The 18,571-nt window shown below is 49.7% G+C and overlaps 2 protein-coding genes across 2 annotated transcripts; one reads left to right on the forward strand and one right to left on the reverse strand.

Moving 5' to 3' along the window:
• The first annotated feature begins 2,011 nt into the window (after window positions 1-2,011).
• LOC121349857 (homeobox protein NANOG-like) lies at window positions 2,012-4,436 on the forward strand. Its single transcript, XM_041460642.1, has 4 exons — window positions 2,012-2,207; window positions 2,527-2,801; window positions 3,545-3,634; window positions 4,011-4,436. The coding sequence occupies exons 1-4, from the start codon at window positions 2,012-2,014 to the stop codon at window positions 4,434-4,436; spliced, it is 987 nt and encodes a 328-aa protein (XP_041316576.1).
• A 5,812-nt stretch (window positions 4,437-10,248) lies between these two features.
• Window positions 10,249-15,976, reverse strand: LOC121349856 (homeobox protein NANOG-like). The gene is made up of 4 exons (XM_041460641.1): window positions 15,796-15,976; window positions 12,515-12,789; window positions 11,094-11,183; window positions 10,249-10,621 (listed from the first exon to the last, which is right to left on the reverse strand). Exons 1-4 carry the CDS (start codon window positions 15,974-15,976, stop codon window positions 10,259-10,261), a joined length of 909 nt encoding a protein of 302 aa, XP_041316575.1. The 3' UTR covers window positions 10,249-10,258.
• Window positions 15,977-18,571: the final 2,595 nt, after the last annotated feature.

Raw genomic sequence — 18,571 nt, forward strand, 5'->3', positions numbered from 1 at the left:
GGTGGATATGTGGAAAAGAGATTTGGTGGTTAAAGCATAAAACAAAGGGAATGGAGGACAAATGGGATGAGAAAACGAAAATACGAACCAAAAAAAAAAAAAAAAAAAAAAAAAAAAAAAAAAAACAAAAAAAAAAACCCAAAAAAACAAACTCAGTTGCATGCTCACTGCAAAGCAGGTCTGACCCCGGGACAGAAGCTGATATATACACAAAAAACTGATCTGTGTATGAAAATTGCAGAGCGTGAGCAGTCCTGCTGCCTTTCCAAACACACAGGCGCAGCTCTGCGAGGGAGGCTGTGCTGGCAGAGGCGGTGTTACTCCGTCTGTAGAACTCTAATCCCTCAGCCGCGTGTCCTCGGACGACTCGGGGGTTCCCGCACACCAGGGCTGGGCTTGTGCAAACCCCGCGCCTTTTCCCGGCTTTGCAAGGCGCTGCTTCTGGCGAGCTCGGGGAGCCCCCGCGGGGATCACGCGTGTCCCCGGGCAGCCCTGCCAGCAGCAGGGGACACGGGGACAGGCGGATCTCTGCCCCGCCGAGGGCAGCAGGACGGCTTCGCCTCCGAGGGAAAATCCCTTCCCGTTCGTGCATCTGCTTTGCGAGCACCGAGCAAGTGACCTGCCCAAAACCCACAGCCCGGCTGCCTCTGCTTGCTCCGGGGCCAGAACCAGGCTCAGGCTCGGTATTTTCATCCCTCCCACCTCGGTATTTTCATTATAAGAGATTATAACCACTTTGTCCCACATTCCTAATAGTCCTGACTGGATCTTGTGCGGATTCTGAGAAACGAAATCATTAATTAGGAGGTGATCAAAAGTAAGCTCGGTAAGGACCCTTCCTTGCTGGCTCAGGGGACCAGCTGGGGCTCGTTAGGACCCAGGATGGGAGGCGGAGATAAATTGAAATCAAGGGAGGGCTTTCTCTGTCAGGTCCCAAAGACGTTTAGCAGTGCAGCAGGTTAGTAGCTACATTCCTGCCTGTGTCCTGTCTCTTTGCACTGGAGGAGGTGGGGAATTTACTTGGTGTGTCACATGCCTCCGTTTGTACTTTTTCCAGGTGGTTTTCCAGGTTTTGTAACTCCCGGGGTGTGAGATCCTACCGACGAGTTTTTAATTTCCTTAAAGTAAGAAGTAGTAGCGTGGGGAGGAGAGTGGCAAGGGAAACAGTTTATTCTCCCCAAGAAGGCCATAGGCCCTAAATTAAAATCCTTAAGATCTGTAAAGCTCTTATACAGCTGCAGTACTCTTATCTCCTTTTGAATTTGACCCGGTGATTCCCATCCCTCCCTGCTGAGTAACAAAAATTTTTTAATTTTTTGTTTTAAGATACCACTTTTTAGAAAGTCTTAAATGGCGGGGAAAAGAATCTTGGAAAATGTGCAGAACAAGACTGCCTGGCTAGGCCTTGGGCGAGCCGCTGGGAGAAGCAGCCTGGCTTTCTTTGAGCCCCTTCCCCGCCATACAGACACGGCTCTGTATGTAGGGCCATGCCCCCTGTCCCCAGTCCGGATTCACTGGCGGGGAGGCGGAGGGCTTATCTCTCTGCAATGATGGTTGCGATCTGCAATGCAGACGCACAAAGTCTCCTCATGCCCCGCGGCGGGTTCCGGGGCCATTCTCTCTGTTTGGGTGGGGATCTGTGAAATGTGGGGGTGGGGGGTGTGTGCCGAGCTCCGTCCAACTCACCGGGGGACTCCGCTCAGGCCCGCTGCCCCGAGGGCCGAGCGAGCACCTCCTTCCCACGCCCCAGCGGGGAGTGATGTACTCATCCCCACCGCGGCATCTACCAGCCGAGTTGGCAAGCGCAGCCCCGTGTCCCGGCCCTCCCCCGGTCCCTGAATACCCTCGAAGTCCCTTCCCCCTAATCAACCAACTTTTAACATGACAATGGCCATGACAATACCCTCCAGCCAAGGCCAGGCTGGGGCGGATTTAAAGCATCCCCCCCATCTCCCCCCCAAAGCAGTGCCTGTCCGCGGCCTATCGCCAGTCTCGACCGTCACCTCGACTCATGCTTGGGGCAGGGGGACCCGGCCCGGCCATGAGCACCCACCTAGCCACTCCGCAGTATGTGCTCTACCCCGGCGCGCCCACGTACGGGGACTACTACTGGTTCTCCGCAGGCAGCATGGACAGCGTGCCCACCGAGGAGGCTCCGGCGCCGGACGCGCTCCCGCTGCCCGCCGCCAAGACGCCCAGTCCCTCAGGTACGTGGCCGAGCGATCGGGCTGCCCTGGTCCAGACCCTGGCCTGGGAGTGGCCGTGTGCCCCGGGGATGGGAGGCGATACCGATGCTGCGGGCGGCAGCCGGGAGCCGCCGTGGCCACTGCCCAGACGGGACGGGCCAAAGGAACCCATCGGTTCCGCTGCCGTGAGGCGACCTGTGCTCCGCTGCCCACGGCTGCGGAGCCCCTGCGGGTGCCCAGGGCATCCGCAATCTCAAATTATCCTGATAAGCTGGACTTTCAAGGTTTTTTGAGTCTTGTCTGATTTATTTTGCTCACCGCAGTTCTCTTTTCTTCTCAGTTGACTCTCCAGCTTCCTCCAGCTCTGGAACGCTCACGCAGTACCACACCCCCGACTCCGCCACCAGCCCCACCGCAGCGGGGAGCCCGTCTCCCCACTCCTCTCTGCAGAAGGTCAAGGTGCAAGGCAAGGGTGTGGTGAAGACGGGCAAGAGCCGCACAGCCTTCTCGCAGGAGCAGCTGAAAGCTCTGCACCAGCGCTTCCAGAGCCAGAAGTACCTCAGCCCCCAGCAGATCCGGGAGCTGGCTGCTGCCCTTGAGCTCACCTACAAGCAGGTGAACCTCTTGCTTTGAGCAGCCGCTGATTTGGGGGGTTTTGGGGGTGTTTTTTTTTTTTTGTTTTTTTTTTTGTTTTGTTTTCGTTTTTCTTCGACCCCAGAGTGAAGTTTCCTTCATTATCTTGTAAGTGCTACCTCTTACGTGAGGGAAAAGAGGGTGTGAAAATCTATGACTCAGCCTTATGTTTGGTTCCAGCACTATCCACCCACTCCGTGCAGGTGTTTGGAAGGCCCTGCAGAGCAGCAAAGCAGGGCTGTGTGTAGTCAGGTTACTGTTCTGCATGGACATGTGTTGCCTCTGAATGCAGAAAGATACCTGCACTGCTATGCAAGTGTCCTTTCCTAGTCGGAGTGGCGCCGTGGGCTCTCCCTAGAGGGAGGGCACTTGCCCCAGCAGCTGCTTCTGTCTGCCTAAAGGAACGACTCACTCCTGAGCCCTGACCATGGCACAGCAGTGAGATGGTGCTGTACAACCTGATTTCTGCAGTTGCCTTGGCCGGTGTTTTAGGTAGGGTTTTTGAAGTCCGGAAAGGTCCGGTGGTGATCTGAGGAATAGGAAGGTTTGTTTTCATGTCTCAGCTCTGATTTCACAGCCACCTGCATCTGCTGCACGTTGTTAGCTGCTGAAATTATTTACAGTATTAAAAGTCAGAAACGGGATTGTAGCAGAAATAAGGATCTGTAGTAATCTCTTAAAAATTAATTTCTGATTTATGTATGTCTTTTCTGCATCACTTTTAGGTGAAAACATGGTTTCAGAATCAACGGATGAAATTTAAGCGTTGCCAAAAGGAGAGCCAGTGGATGGATAAAGGGATGTATTTACCACAGGTGAGTAAACTTCCCCATCAGCGCCAGTCACGGCTCCTCCAGTCTGCGGGGAGAAGTGTATCTTGTCCAACCGGGTAATTCAAACAAGCCACAGGACTCTATTACCAAGCCAGTCGTATTCCTTGTAACAGGCCTTACAATGGCACCTCTTTTTAAGCTGGTTTTCCCCCCCAGCGTGGTTGTTCCTGGACACGTTGAGCTGGAGATTACTAACCGGTCATCTCTGCTATTACTGGTCTATTGGGAGGACAATGGGCATGAAAAAGGCGCTATTGTTGGGCTTGGAAGGGGGGCTGGGGGAGAACGGAGGACCCATCCAAAAGAATGGGCCGTTGGTGTGGTTCTGCACTGCTGAACGACTTTCTTTGTCTCCTAGAATGGGGTTCATCAGGCTGCATACCTGGACATAGCACCCACGTTCCACCAGGTCTTCCCTGCCGGTTCCAACACGAACTTTCAGGCTGTGCCCAACGTGCACCAGGCTTACAGCAGCGGACAGACTTACGGGAATGGGCAGAACCTGTACTCGTTCCCCTCTGTGCAGGATGAGGGGCTCTTTGGAAAAGGTGGGACAAGCTGCAATACCCAGCAAACCATGGGTTTATTCAGCCAGCAAATTAACTTTTATCACAGCTACTTTGACAATATAGATTATGTCAGCGTGGATGTTGAAGATGCCTTCAACTTCCAGAACACCTCTGACACTGTCACATCATTTTCGAGCTCTCCTATACAGAATCAATGCCAGTTACCTTGGCAGCCCATGGGGACCCAGAGTGGGTATACCGAGTCTCAGATTTGAGTATTTTTTCTCCCACCTCTTGTGTTCACCCATGGGATTCCCAGGGTTTTGAAGTCATGTTCTATTTGTTTTTCTTGCCCCTCCTCCACTACTGTTGTTTTATCTACTGGGAGGGGAGTTCAGCACCCTGCTGCCAGGGGCTAGGTTCTTGTTTAAGTGTGCCTGTCTGTTCATAGCTAACCCTTGGCAGAGATGCTTTGGGTTTGATAAGTTTGGACCCTCATTCACTGAGGCCCGTGTGCAATGTTGCAGCTGTGAGCAGCAGAGGTTGTTAAGGTCTGTTCGTTGTTCCAGTCTCCCCTTCTTTGCTGCCTCTCTAGCAGGTGATCTCTGGTCCTTGCCCTGTGTGTCTTGCAGCAGAGCTTCCACTGCAAAGGAGGTGAATGTTGTTGTTGAACAATTTTTTTGCAGTTACCAAGCATGTTTTATGTAACGTCCATGTTGTGTTTTATTGGTTTTTCTAGTTAATGTTCAATGTTCTTAATGTTCTTACAAAGTTGTTTGAATTTAAAATAAATTACTTTATTTTAATAATCAGCCTGTTTTTAATATGCAGGTGTGTAGCCTACTGCAAGGAGGGTGGGGGAGGCTCTAGGGCTAGGCAACTGGACAACCTGCTGGCTTGAAGTGATGTGCAGCCCCATAACGTGCTTCTATTAGCCCTTGAGCAGCAATGCTCCAAAAAATTATTGAAAAAGGAGGATGGAGCAAAAGAAAGTATCCTGGAGGTTGTGTGGCCTCCTGCTGGTGCTCCAGAAGCTCACAACTGGAGGTCTGGAATCCCGCTTAATTAAACTTACAGCTCTGTTGGGGTTCTTGTGCTGACCTCAAATGGCAACAGAAGTCTGCGACTAAGTAACTAAATCTCCTGCCTCTAGCATTGAAACAAAACCAGAACCCAGTTGCTATTTAGTCATACTCCAAACTAGCAGAAATTGTGTTTGGTTTAATCCCGAGTTCTTCAAAGCACACTACACCACTGAAGCCCTTCATCTGTCCAAAAGGGAAAATTCCATGGGTACTCCCACCGAACACAATTAGCTAAACTGCCTGCTCAGGCTCAAACTGCTACAGGTCCTTTGCTGAAAAGAACCTGCTTGTGTGGGTGCAAAAGCATATATCCCCTCTTTTCCTGTTGCTGTGCTGCAATCCTCTGCTCCCGAGGCAAGGTACAGTAGGTACAGGAAGGAGAGAGGAGCAGAGGCTTGAGCCTGTGTAGAGAAGGACAAAAGAATAAATCACTTATATGTATGGGCTGCCAACCTTAAAACAGGAGAAAAAGGTAAATCTGGCCCAGAAGAGGGGGAAATGCCAGGTTGACGTGGTTTTCTATATTACAGAACAAGAGCTACTTTCCCATCTGGATGGGAGATTAATATCCCACTAGCATTGAATGAATTTTGGGTAATTCTCTAGCAATAGTATTAATTTCAAAAATTGCCTTGAAAAAATAAAGCTGAACCATATAACTCACCTCTACAAGTCATACATACTATGCTTTGTCCTTCAGCTTTAAAATGAGCAGCTTATGATTTTGGGGTTCTTTTAAGATGCAGTCTTTACAGAAATAATATACAGACCTTTGTAGAACAATTGCAGAGGATGCTTGCTGCAGTTTACCTGTGCTGCTTCATATGTTTTTGTTTCCATGTGTCTGCTGCAAGGGTAAGGAGATAGCCAGAACTCTGCTGGCAGATGTTCTTCTGCAAAAACAGATATTGTTGCTAAAACAGCCCTGGGGCCGAGAATGATTGTTCTGCATGTTGTGGTTTGTTGTTCCATGTACTGTGGGAGTGTTCTGTGGAAATTGAGTGTTCCCTCATGGCTGTGTTATTCCCCCAGTTGCTCAGCCTGGGCTGTATGCAGGTTGGGTAAGCACATGTAGCTGGAGGGAGCATGCGGAGCAGCTGTTCTTCGAGTTTTGGAAGGTGGGCTGGAAAGGACTCCTAATTACCCAGGAAGTGTTTCTAGAGCCTGTGGAATTAAAAAACAGGCCTCTGTCTTTCCACAGAGCTGGTGATCTGTTACTTTCACATCACCATGTGAAACAACTGCACAGGTTATGGGACACTACTACCAAAACTGATGGAGATGCAGGTGCCTCCAGCCTCATACTTGCAGAAGTGTTGGTATTAGTTCCTTAGAGGAAAAAAGTTCATGCCAGCAAAAGCTCTTACCGCTAGGATGCATTACACCTCTGTTAGGACTGCTGCTTCTTGTGACTATGCTGTGTAACAGTGACCTCTGCACACTGCAAACATGATTTGCCTTGCTAGCAAATCTTTTTAGGATCAAGCTGTAAGATGATTTGGAGTTCTTCTTATGTGTTACAGCTTGTGGGAATACACTCCTCATTTACAATATCTGCAGTGACAAAAAAGCTGCAGGTGTAGTTCCAGTGATGTAGAGAATCCCACCTAAACAGAAGAAATTTGGTCTGGTACAGGATTTTATTTTGTAGTTCACTGGGTTCCAGCTGTCCCATAGGGAAAATACCAAGAACAGTGGAAACAACCTCATTCCTTGCTCTCCATGTCAATGTGGCCTGCAGGGGTTTTACAAGCTACGTGTTTCTTCTGAGTGATCCAGGAGCAAGGGCTCATAGCCCCAGTTGTCTCACCAGTGCAGATAAAAGTAATTATCTTTGCTTTAATAAGATCTTCCCCGCAGGCATATGTAAGCATATTTAGCTATCTAACTACACCGCATGACTCTAAGGCTGAGCTAACAGGGTTTTGGAAATTTTCAGTCAAGCGTTGCCACACGTCTCTTGCCTGGCCTGTCGTCAGAGGGCAGCAGCATATTGGCTGATACTGAGTAGTCATGAGGCATGAATGACTAAATCATTGCACTTGGACATTAAAACAAAAGGGGAAAAAAATAAACTTAAAAAAAACCCCAACAACAAAAAACCAAACCAAGAAACCCAAGACACCACAATCCCAAGTATTTTCCTACCTGTGAAGGTCATGTACTCTTCATGCTGTCCAAAGTTTTGAAGAGTACCCTCGGGTCATATCTGAGAATCTCTTTCATAACCAGGCTCGAATTAATTTCTCATACTTGACAAAAGTCCATCTGCTGTCTAGCAGCTGGAGAGTGTCCAGACCATTAAATCTTTTACAAATTACAACACTGGGACTTTTGCTTTAGGGAAGCCCCAAGATCCAGCTAAGTAATTGCTTAGATACTAGAGAAAGACCAGAAAAAAAACTCCAGTGTCCCTCTGGCTGGCTGGGGCTGAGGGACTCTTAACAGTAGCTGCATTCCTGCTGTTTTTAGACAGAACATTGGGATTGCAGCTCCTGATACAGCAGACATCAATGATCTCCCTTCCTGGGAGCTGCTTACTTGCCTGTTTGGAGTTGCTGCAGGCTTTTGGACTCCATAACCACCTGTGGCAATAAGGTCTATCTTTGGATGTTAGCTCTGAACAATTGTGTCTCTGAGGAAACCGCAAGATCTGGTACTGTTTGTTAGCTCCTTGCTATTTGCCTCTATAGCAAAATCCTGCCTGTCCTAAAGCACCTCTGAAGGAGCAGGACATGACATGTGACTCCTTTTCCAGAGAATTAATGGTGAGGACGTGCAGCAAGCTCAACTTTTTTCACCTACAACCGCCTTTGATGGGTTGGCATGGAAAGGTTTTAGGTTATATTCAGGTAAGTAAACAGAACTGTTGGCTTGAGAAGAACTGAAAATATCTCCATTCTGGTGTGAGAGCCCTGATAATTGCCGCTATTGTCCACCCTCCGATGTTAGCCAGCACCTTTTCAGTCCACTTAATTGTTCCCCACCCCTCTGATGGTTTCGAGAACAGTCTTGCCCATCCTTAGCCACTTGGTTGCAAGAGGAGAGGGCGGGGGCTGTGCCAAGACCAAATGACTCACCATCCAAAAGGCATTATCTTTCCTCAAATCAGGCCGGCCACGTGTTGCGGTTCAATGCCAGGCAGCAAATAAGCACCATGCAGCCACTCAGCTTGATCACTCCCCACCACCGGGTCGGGGGAGAGAATCAGAAGACTAAATGTGAAAAAACTCGTGGATTGAGATAAAAACAATTTAATAGGTAAAGCAAAAGCCGCACAAAAACAAAGCAAAACAAGGAATTAATTCACCCCTTCCCCTAGGCAGGCCACCTCCAGGACAACAGAGCCCCATCCTGTGTATGATTCCATAGAAAGACAAAGGCCATCACTCTGGATGTCCCCCTCTTCCTCTCCCCCCAGTTTTCTACACTGATCCCAATGCCATATGGTATGGAATATCCATTCGGTCAGTTGGGGTCAGTCTTCCCAGCTATGTTTCCTCCTAACTCCTTTTGCACCCCCAGCCTTCTGGCTGTCAGGGAGATAATGAGAAGCAGAAAAGGCCTTGACACTGTGCAAGCCCTGCTCAGCAGTAATGAAAACATCTCTGTATTATCAACTCCATTCTCAGCACAAATCCAAAACACAGCCCCATCCCAGATACTGTGAGGAAAACTAACAAACACAGCCAAAGTCAGCACAGCATACAGTTTACAGTAGAGTCAGAGTGCCTGCATGAGGGAGTGAGAGAGGGAACAAACATGTGAGGCACAGGGACATAAATCAGCTTTGCCAATGGAAGACTGTGCCTCTTATTATTCCAGTCACAGAAATCACTGCCTTCATTTTATGCTCCGTTTTTTTTTAACCATGGCAGCTACTTCATTGCATTAAGAGAAATTCATTGTCAACATCATCAAAGTGATAGAAAACGTGTGACTCAGGGAACTGGAAGCCTGTTATTACATATTCTTTGCTACACACATCTGGTTTTAGGTACTTAGACACTTACATAGTCAAGTTTAGAAATGACAGTACCTCCATGACAGTCCCTGTATTAAATACTGCTGGATATGGAAAATTCTTAAGGTGGGTCGCAGTTACTCACCTGTTTCTTTGACTCGAGATATCTGGCATTGCCAAGAGCCATGAAGCTGATCCACTAATAACACAGAAAAATTTCTGTTTATAGTTTCAGCATCAAGTAACAATGGCATACAGTTGCTACGGCTATTTATGTTCCATCTGTTTTTTTATGTTGCAATGCTCTATTGCAGTGGGGAAAAGAGAGATATATAAAAATACATAATGCATCTTAAAAAGTACTCTTTTTTATTTGCCAAATTGAATGCACTGTTAGATTTTCTCAGGGGGAGGCACAGAAAGATACAGACTAGAAGGAAGGGCTTACAAGATCATCTTGCCAGCCTTTCTGCAAGCTACTTGTCACAACTCCCTTCATTAGACACTTCATCACTTCAGCTCATGAGTGATATACACAACTGATGGTTTACACTTCAAATGGATAACTGGCACGTGGCAATAACTTCTCCAACTTAAGTTAAAGGTAACTGACCAGCACCTCTCCATACAGCCCCTGGCTTCATGTGTTATGTACACATAACTGTACAGTGATACACAGAAATGAGATTCCCAGAGGAATTTGTGCTTCCCCTTAGACAAGTTACATGGTCCATAATTAGAAGATCCATAATAAGAAGATCCAGGGCTTAAGCTGGGTAGCCATATCTTGGGCTTTGCTATAAGGTAGCTTGGTTGTGTCAGTCAAGACAGGAATGTGTGTGCACGTGTACGGGCACAGAAATGAGGGGCTCTGTGTGCGTGTACCTGGGCAATCGAGTCTCTGCACAGCTGCGTGTCTGCAGGCACACATCTGGATGCCAGAACAGGTTTTAGCTACAAGGTGTCCCTGAGGTGGCCAGCACACAAATAACAAGGGGAGAGATGAGAATAAGACTTGATTCCTGGCTGCCCAAGTACCCCACAGTGCTTAGGAATGATAAAGATGATGGCCGGCAGCAGCTGGGAAAGGAGCTCCCATAGTGGCTGAGTGGTGAAAATTACAACCATCACCTGTCTTTGAGCCTGGATATTCCACACTGCCAGGATAGCTGTGGTAAAAGTCTACTTTGTGCTGAGCAATGAAGCCCACTGTCTGCTGGACACTGCAGGTCCCCCCGCCTTTGCCAAAGACTCCTCCATCCTCGCTGGTCACGATTGTGTAAGCGTTCTGCCCTGCTCCGTAGTGCTGACAGGGGGCAGGCATGGCTTGGATGTTGCCAGCTGTGGTGATGGGGTAGCCCTGGTGGAATTTGGGGTGCACGTCCAGGTAAGTACCGCTCTGGAAGCCACTCTGAAAGGGAAAGGCGTAGAGTCAGAACACATAGCTTCTCCACTGGTGTCCACAGGCCTGACATGTACTGGGGCTCTGTCCCTTCACATTTCGTATTGTCTGTTCACCAGCAACAATGGCATGGAGGGCAAGAACTATGTCCATTCCCATAGCTCAGGGGTGGATACACAATCATATATATATATATATATGTATGTATATATACATATATGTATGTATGTATATATATATATCTCATGTATACATAAGAGGAAAACAGCTTTTCCCTGGAAACATTTCTGTGGTATAGCCAGCCCACTGCTGGGCTACCACCAGTACACATGGTGTGGTGCCAAGTCTGTGCCTCTGTGCTGAGCAAACCAGAAAGCCAGGTACGCTCACACTCGTGTGCTCAAGCTGCCCCCATGGAGGAAATATGGGACTGATCTGCCCAGACAGAAGAGCCATGATGAGCCATGGGCTGCGTTCTTACTTGCGTGAGACACTGAGCCCGTTCGCTCCACAGGCTCTGCTTCTGGCACCTTTTCAGCTTCATCCTCCGATTCTGGAACCAAGTCTTCACCTGGGAGGGGAAGGGAAAGCAGAGAAAATGTCAGCAAAGGAGAGGGAAGAACAAATGTAACCAAATTCACAAGCAGGAAGAACCGGAGGGAGTGACCAGATGGCAGAGATACACGGGCAGCAGCAGATAAAAGCCTTTAAGAACTCCTGGGGGGTGTTGCCACGGGGAGAGGTCTGTCTAGCAGCCTCAGCAGGTGGCTAGTGCAACTGCGTGATGGGGGAGGGGGTGGTCCGTGTCAAGCGACAGTGATCGTTGGGACAAATCGACTCATTCCAAACATGGAGGTGAATGATTGGTGTAAATCAAGATCCACCGATACCTCTACAAGCCCCCTGCACTACAAGCAAACTACAGGCAAACTCCTAAGATGCTGTTTCTGCATATTTGCGAACAAACCTGCTCCTGGTCCCCAGCAGTTCCCAAATTCAAAGCTCCTTGCTAGGGCAAATTCCAGGGCCATTTCCCCCCCGGGGCTGTGTCTGCACTGTGAAAGCAGCCTTTGCAGGGATGTGGATTGAAGGCAAGAGCAGACTGTCCCACCTGCCTTGTTCCTGACAGAACCAGTTCAGACTGTGCCATATGTGTGCACTTACAATGCACGTATAACTTTTTTAGTCCCAGGGCATCCCGGCCATCATGCCCAGCTCTGAGATTCAAATTTCAGGAAGATTTTGGACTTATAACTGCGAGCTCTTGTGCCCCATTGCCCAGCCCCCCTGCTTTAGGAAGGCATAATTGGAGGCAGCATCATTTCACTACACACAACCTACCTGGAGATCAGCAGAGACCCTAAAGGGCAGTGATGTGTGAACCTAGCAGCACCCACGGGGAGGAGGGAGCACGTGTCAAGCAGCCAGGCAGTGCTGAGTGTGGAGCATTATTAGATACTGGACAAGATAAGACCCAGGAGACACTAGCAAGAGCTTTCAGCATGTCACAGCAGCCCTGTGATTCAGAGAACAGATGCATGCCACGGTTTCTGAGAAGTTCACAGCTCATGAAAACATCTGTGAAGTGCTGTCAAGCCCAGGGTAGAGACTGTTTGTGGTGAACAACATATTCATCACTGGGTTTGCAATTCTACTACGGGTGTTGGCAACAGAACCCTTAACTGACCCCCGGCTTGGGAGACCCAAATGAGGTGCCACTGACCCTTCTACCTGCAAAAGTGCTTCTGATCTCTGGGCATGCATAAGCAGGGCCGCAACTGTTAGCTGGCACCTTTGCCTCAGTCCCTGCTGGGGACTCATCTTTCCATCCTGGCACTCCCTTAAGCGACCACTCAGCCCCGGTGAGATCGATACACTGTGGGTCAAAGTCTCTGTGTTCACCTGCTTGTAGGTGAGCCCCAGGGTAACAGCCAGCTCCCGGATCTGCTGGGGGCTGAGGTACTTCTGGCTCTGGAAGCGCTGGTGCAGGGTTAGCAGCTGCTCCTTGGAGAAAGCTGTCCGGCTCTTGGTCTTCCTGATCCCCCCCACACCATATTCTCTGCCCTTCTGAGACTTAGCTGTAGGCTGTGGGGATGAGGATGAGGAATGTGGACTGGTGGCTGAATCTGGTGTGAATTGGCTGAAATTTCCAGAACTGGATGAAGCTGGGGATACTTCTATAAATAAAAAGAAAATGAGAAAAGGTGTAAGAGACAAAATGTTTAGCTGTAAGGGTATAAGCGTGCTCCCTGCCTGCTGTAGAGCTCCTTACCTACCAGAGAGGAGCTTTTTTGAAGCAAAGGCTTGTGTGACCCTCCTTTCTTCACAGACCTGTGAGCACAGACAAGCACACTGAGAGCAAGGAGCTTCCCAGCTCAGTCCCCCCTGGGATCTTCATGACTTCCTTTTGCCAGGCAGAAAAGTCAGGACAGGGAGCGGTGCAAAAGCATGGTGCACATTGGTTCACAGTGAACTCTCCTCTTCCAGATGGCCTCAGTAATATTTCAGTCTGATTGTGGTGTAAAAAGGCCTTGTCATGACTGCAAGCATAGCTCTGGTTGCTGGCTGGGCTCCCCAGAACTGCCTGCCCAGCAATACCAAGGCACTCAATAGAGACAAAACAACCTCCGACCAGGCTCTACGGTGGGGCAGAGCAGCCAGTGCTCACAGTGAGGGCAGCAGGTGGAGAACATCAGGCACTGGATATTGGCTCAGTCCTCTTTGCCTTTGTCTCCCACCACAGACCGTGCCACTGCTGGAGACACTGTAGGTGGGAGGACCTATTTGTCTGAGAGGGGCTTTTGGTGAGAGAAGAATGAAGGAGAGAAATTTCACATGGAAAAGGAGAGGGAGAGGAAAGGTGGATGTGTGAAACAGGTGAAAGGAGGCAGCAATCCTGTACCAGGGACATAGGGGACAAAATTCAAGAGTGCAAAAGAAGGCATTCAAGCCCTTTCTCATTTGTCCTGGTACATGTCTTAAGGGATCTCTGTTGATGGCAAAGTTGAGACAAGGAAAAAGTTTCCTGAACAATCTGGGCTCCTAGTGAAGACAAAACCTGCCAAGATGCAAAGTCATTCAGGCTGCAGGAATAAGAAAATGTGTCACGTGCCGGATTACTGGGGTCTGAGGGAGGCTCAGTGATGAATCTTCCCATCCCTCCCTGCTCCAGCTACTCCTCTGCAAGCTGTCCTGCATGGTCCATCCCCTCTCCTCCTACTGGAAGTGCAGTGAATGGGGCAGTGCCATTTCAGTACACACCTTCTGACTACTGAGCCCAACCAATGTCTCCCAACCTCCTTACCAGTCACCCTGAGAGCTGTGACACTGAGACACCCTCCTCAATCTCCAGAACATATGTCCAGAGCAAAGTACTGATGTCCCCCGGAGGAATGGGCTTCCCACCCATCCTACAAAACTGTTCCTTCTTCTGTCCTAAGCTGAGAGTCTGCTAAACAATCACTGAAAAGCCTTGGAGTCCTGCTGGACCTCAGAAAGGTGGCCACATCTTGTAACTCTCCTTACAGAGGCATGGCTGTCTCTGCGGTACCAGCCACTCAAGGCTTGCCTGCTCTGGGCCATTTGCTATCCCCAGGAGATGACACCACCCAGAGCAAGGGCTGGGTGAACAGCCAGGGGTGTAGTGGGGCAGGTTTCCAGCGCTGGGGAGTGGGGCCTTGAGGATTGGAAAGGGATTCTGTCTGCCAGCTGGAAGAGGCTGTCAGCAGAAGAGGTGCAAGGGCCTGCAGTATTATGTGTGTGGGGCTAGGCTGCAGTGCCTTGAGGAACATCAGTGACCTGGCTGCATGGCAAGCCAAAACTTCGTGGGGTATCACAGGATGCTTGGCTCCTGCAAGCTGTGCAGTAAAAACTTTACAGGGAAGAAATGAGTATGCTGGGAACGTGGGCCTGGAAAACAGAAAAGTCTCCTGTTAGACAGGAACCACAGCAGGACGCTAGAACTAAAGCTCCCCCAGGCTGCTGCTTGACCTGTCATCCCAAAGCCCCACAAAATGTATCATGTGCAGCTCGAGCTCAGCACAAAAGTGCTCCCTCTCCCACGAGAAGAAAGGAAAGGAGAGAGGAAGCAAGAAACACAACAGTGCAACAGACATGAACATGAAAGCCTGTGACAGACCCACTCCCACAAGGCCTTGACATCCGTAGGCCTTGACTTCCACAGCGGGGCTCTCTCTGAGAGGTATGAGGGTGTTTGAGGATGGGGTTACAGTCAATGTACCAAACCCAGCAGGGACACACAGGAGTCCATCTGCCCGCTGCCTCTGATGGGCAGGCAGCATGCAGAGAAGCTACACGGCAGGTAGCCACATGCCGAGTAGCCATAGGCACTCTGCCTGAGCCTGTAGCTTTCCACAGCAACTGACAGCTTGAAAGTGGCACCCCAAAACCTGGCTCTCCTCCCATCCCAACTTTGCTAGAGTGTTGCCCTGCTGACCAAAATGTGGGGCTGAGCGAAAACCTGCTCTGATCAGCTCTTCTATTGCCCCTCACTGGACTGGGAGAGGAATGGCAGGAACAGAAAATGTCACAGTGGTGAGGCTTGGGACTTTTTGGTTTAAAAGGGAAAGGCAAAGCAACAAGAGCACAGAAAGAAGAGGGAAAGGGAGGAAAATGGCAAAATGAAGGAAGCAGTGTGAGTAACAATGCTGGATTTAAAGAAGCAGATCTCCCAGCACCCAGTGATTCAGAGCAGGCCTTGGCTCATGATAAATAAGCACATAAAGGATGCAAGGAGTTTGTAAGGGGATGAGGGATGCCACAAGAAGTATCTCCAGGATCTGTTTGTCTCGATGGCACACATGACAGCATTTAATTAAAAGAAGGTCCAGACATTCCTGCACCAAGAACCATGAACTTCCATAAGACCAAGTTGTCAGTCTGCCCTTCAGCCTGGAGCAGAGACCTGACAGTGCCTCCACTCTTGCAGGCTCTTCTGAGGTTTAGGAAACCGGTTGGCAGTCACCCAAGAAAAGTACCATGGAAAAGTGCTGTGACTGGCCAAGGTCACCCCTCGTCCTTGCCCACCACAGCGCAGTTTGCCTAGGTCACGCACTAAGAAACCAAGGCAGGGAAAGACAAAAATCCGCTAAAAGTCATTGAGCCTGACCTGGGAGCAGAGTTATCTTGGGGGTCAGCTCCAGGATTTAGCTGCAAGGCCTTACCTGCTGTGTGCCTCCTCCCCGGTGCCTCCGGAGAGTGCCTGGCCGCGGCGCCTCCGGCGGGCCCGGCCGCTGTGGGGGCTTGTCCTGCGTCCCCCGCCGCGTTCCAGCAGAGCTCCAGGTAGCCCCTGGCAGCCCCGCCGGGGTACGCGGGGTACGGGGGCAGCGCCAGGTGCGCGCACATGGGGGGCAGCCGGAGGGGCGGATCCCCCCCTCACAGCAGATGTCACCTCCACCTGGGGACAGGCCCCAGCACCGAGCTGACGCAGCCCCGAAGCGCAGGCAGGCCTTTATAGCCGGCCATTCCCTGCCTGGCACCGCAATATTCACCGCGGCCCGCTCCTCCGGGCTCTTTGTCATGTTAAAGAGGCTGATCGGTGGGGTGGGGACGGAGCAGGGGGGAGGGAAAGCAGCACTTGGGATGGCATCAGGGCTGAAATATGTCCCCTCTGAATTCTTGCCATTCTGCAGGTTCCTCAGTCACACCTGAGCAGGGTCTGACGCAGAGCCCCAGGACAACTCCAGCTGCTTGTGGGCTCCGCTGAGCTTGTCCCGGCTCAAAATCCCGAGAGCGAGGACGTCCCGTATGGAACAGCTGTTCCTGCCTCGGGAGAGCCCGTCCCCCGGCCGGTCTCCACCACGGGGACTGCACAGCAGCTAAATCTGGTGCTGAGCCGCTCCGAACCGTGCCGGCCTGCGCTGGGGTTGTGGGGAGGGTTCTGGGACCTTTACTTTGTGGCTTGTGTCACACTGACACCTCCCCAGGACCCACAGACACCCAGCCTTTACTTTGTGGCTTGTGTCACACTGACACCTCCCCAGGACCCACAGACACCCCCTGCTGACCTGGCAGCACTTCCCATGCTCTTGGTGCAGATGTCAAGAGATGGGAGAGGGGGATGAGTAAGAATTAGAGCTGGGGACTTGAACATACTTTTTCTTTTTATTCTTTTTTCTTTTTCTTTTTCTTTTTTTGTTTTTTTTTTTTTTTTTTTTTTTTTTTTTTTTTTTTTTTTTTTTTTTAACTGAGAAGGAATTTCCTTCATACAGGCCTTCGAGGGAGCCAGCTGAAAATGTGTTTGGCCTATCTTCAACAAGCCTGTGCCAGAGCAGGCTCAGAAACACTGGGCAAGTCACATCCGACACCAGATCTCGCTTTGCAGAGCAGGCTCAGAAATCTCATCTGGCTGGTCTCCAGGGGGACAACCAGCAGAGGCATGTTCACTGTGGATCTAGGAGAAGATCTAATGCATGTAAGGTCCACAGCTAACAGATTTGCTTGCCCATGGCCTTTCAAAAGCACATCCTTTTATTTGTGTAGCTTTGGCTGTAGCCTTTGCCAGGCTGCTACAAGTTGGTTGGAATAAAGGAGATGAAGAATTTCCTTTAAGACAGGGTTAGCTGATGTTTCCTGACATATGGCCTACCCAAGGGGGACAGGCACCTGCAGAGCTGTTCATTAAATAACTAAAGGTAAGTGAGTGAGATACAGAATTCATCTGTGGGCCTGCAGATTTGCCTTGTTTCGGTCCCCTCTCATCAGCAGGTTTTGCTCTACCTGTATTTAGGTAAATTTTATTGATTTAATTTCAAAAGGCATTGTGAGTCTCTCACTAATGTCCATTTCTCAATAGAGAGATAGAAGTCCCAGGGTTAATTAACATACTTATTGCTAGAACCAGCCCTGCTTTGGCACCAGGACACATGCATGCCTCCTGTCAGAAGCTCAGAGCTGAAGGTGCTGATCTGCAGAAGTGTAAAATGATTTCAAATGGACAATCCTTTCACTCCTCTGAACCTCATTACTTCACCGATGCTGGTTGCTGCATTACTTTCATCCCAAGTCTGTGCCCATCCCAAGCATCCCAGTACCTGCCAGGAGGACAGAGGGGCACCTGCTTGCTGTGAGTGTTCAAGTATCAGCAGGGAGAAGATACAGACAGGTGTGGGAAAGCAACAGAAATAGGAAGTAGAATTTAGATCAGTTTAAAAGGACATAGAACACCACTTCTACCAGGACTTGTGCTGCTGCTGTGTGCCCCATGGCAGGTCACTAGTCCTGCCTTCCCTGTCTGCAGAGACACTTTCCCATGAGGTGCAGACTGAGCTAGGGACCTGGCTAAAGTCTCTTTGACTTGGCACTGAGTTTTATGTTTTCTTCTTGCACGAAACACTTTTTTACTTTACAAACTGCAAGGACTGACATATCTCTGCACAAGAACAGCACGTTTTTATGTTAAATGTACTTGGAAAACTTAAAGCAAAACAAGGCCTTGTGAGCATATCTGACTCAATAGAAACCCAAGAGCATCCTGAATATGTCAATTATGCTGCTACAGCCTCTACATTTGCTTTGGCTCATGTCTCCCTTCTGAATCATTCTACATTTCAGGGCTGCAGTGCCACAAGAGCTGAGATCACTGTCCCTCCCACCTGCCCTCAAGCCCTAGCTAATTAAACTCCAGTTACATGAGTTGTACAGAGCTTGGGACCCCCCTGGGCAGCTCCAGTGCCTCCAGTCATGGAAGATGTGATGTTCTCCTTCTTACTCATGCCTGGCCTCTTACTGTATATTGGTGTTCCAATTTTCATGGCCTTAGGTGCAGTTAGGATATGAAACCAAGGTAGCAGACCTGGGAGGTATCAGCATCTCTTTTAGGATTGTTGAACCTGAAGACCTGGCAGAAAACACGGTGTGGGTGCTGGTGTGGGTGGCAGTGGGGGTCTGTGTAGCTGTTGGGAGTTTCACTGGCTGAGCACTTCACACTTGATCTCATTG

Source organism: Pyrgilauda ruficollis, unplaced genomic scaffold (genome assembly GCF_017590135.1).
Source record: "Pyrgilauda ruficollis isolate IOZ18807 unplaced genomic scaffold, ASM1759013v1 scaffold146, whole genome shotgun sequence".
NCBI lineage: Eukaryota > Metazoa > Chordata > Aves > Passeriformes > Passeridae > Pyrgilauda > Pyrgilauda ruficollis.

What these genes read in the sequence shown, in the direction of transcription:
- LOC121349856 (XM_041460641.1), bottom strand. Translation starts at nt 15,976, where the DNA reads ATGTGCGCGCACCTGGCGCTGCCCCCGTACCCCGCGTACCCCGGCGGG. An exon ending in TGGGGCTCACCTACAAGCAG is followed by an intron (nt 11,184 to 12,514) that starts GTGAACACAGAG and finishes TTCCCCTCCCAG; the next exon opens with GTGAAGACTTGGTTCCAGAA. An exon ending in GGGCTCAGTGTCTCACGCAA is followed by an intron (nt 10,622 to 11,093) that starts GTAAGAACGCAG and finishes TTTCCCTTTCAG; the next exon opens with AGTGGCTTCCAGAGCGGTAC.
- LOC121349857 (XM_041460642.1), top strand. Translation starts at nt 2,012, where the DNA reads ATGCTTGGGGCAGGGGGACCCGGCCCGGCCATGAGCACCCACCTAGCC. An exon ending in CAAGACGCCCAGTCCCTCAG is followed by an intron (nt 2,208 to 2,526) that starts GTACGTGGCCGA and finishes TTTTCTTCTCAG; the next exon opens with TTGACTCTCCAGCTTCCTCC. An exon ending in AAGGGATGTATTTACCACAG is followed by an intron (nt 3,635 to 4,010) that starts GTGAGTAAACTT and finishes TTTGTCTCCTAG; the next exon opens with AATGGGGTTCATCAGGCTGC.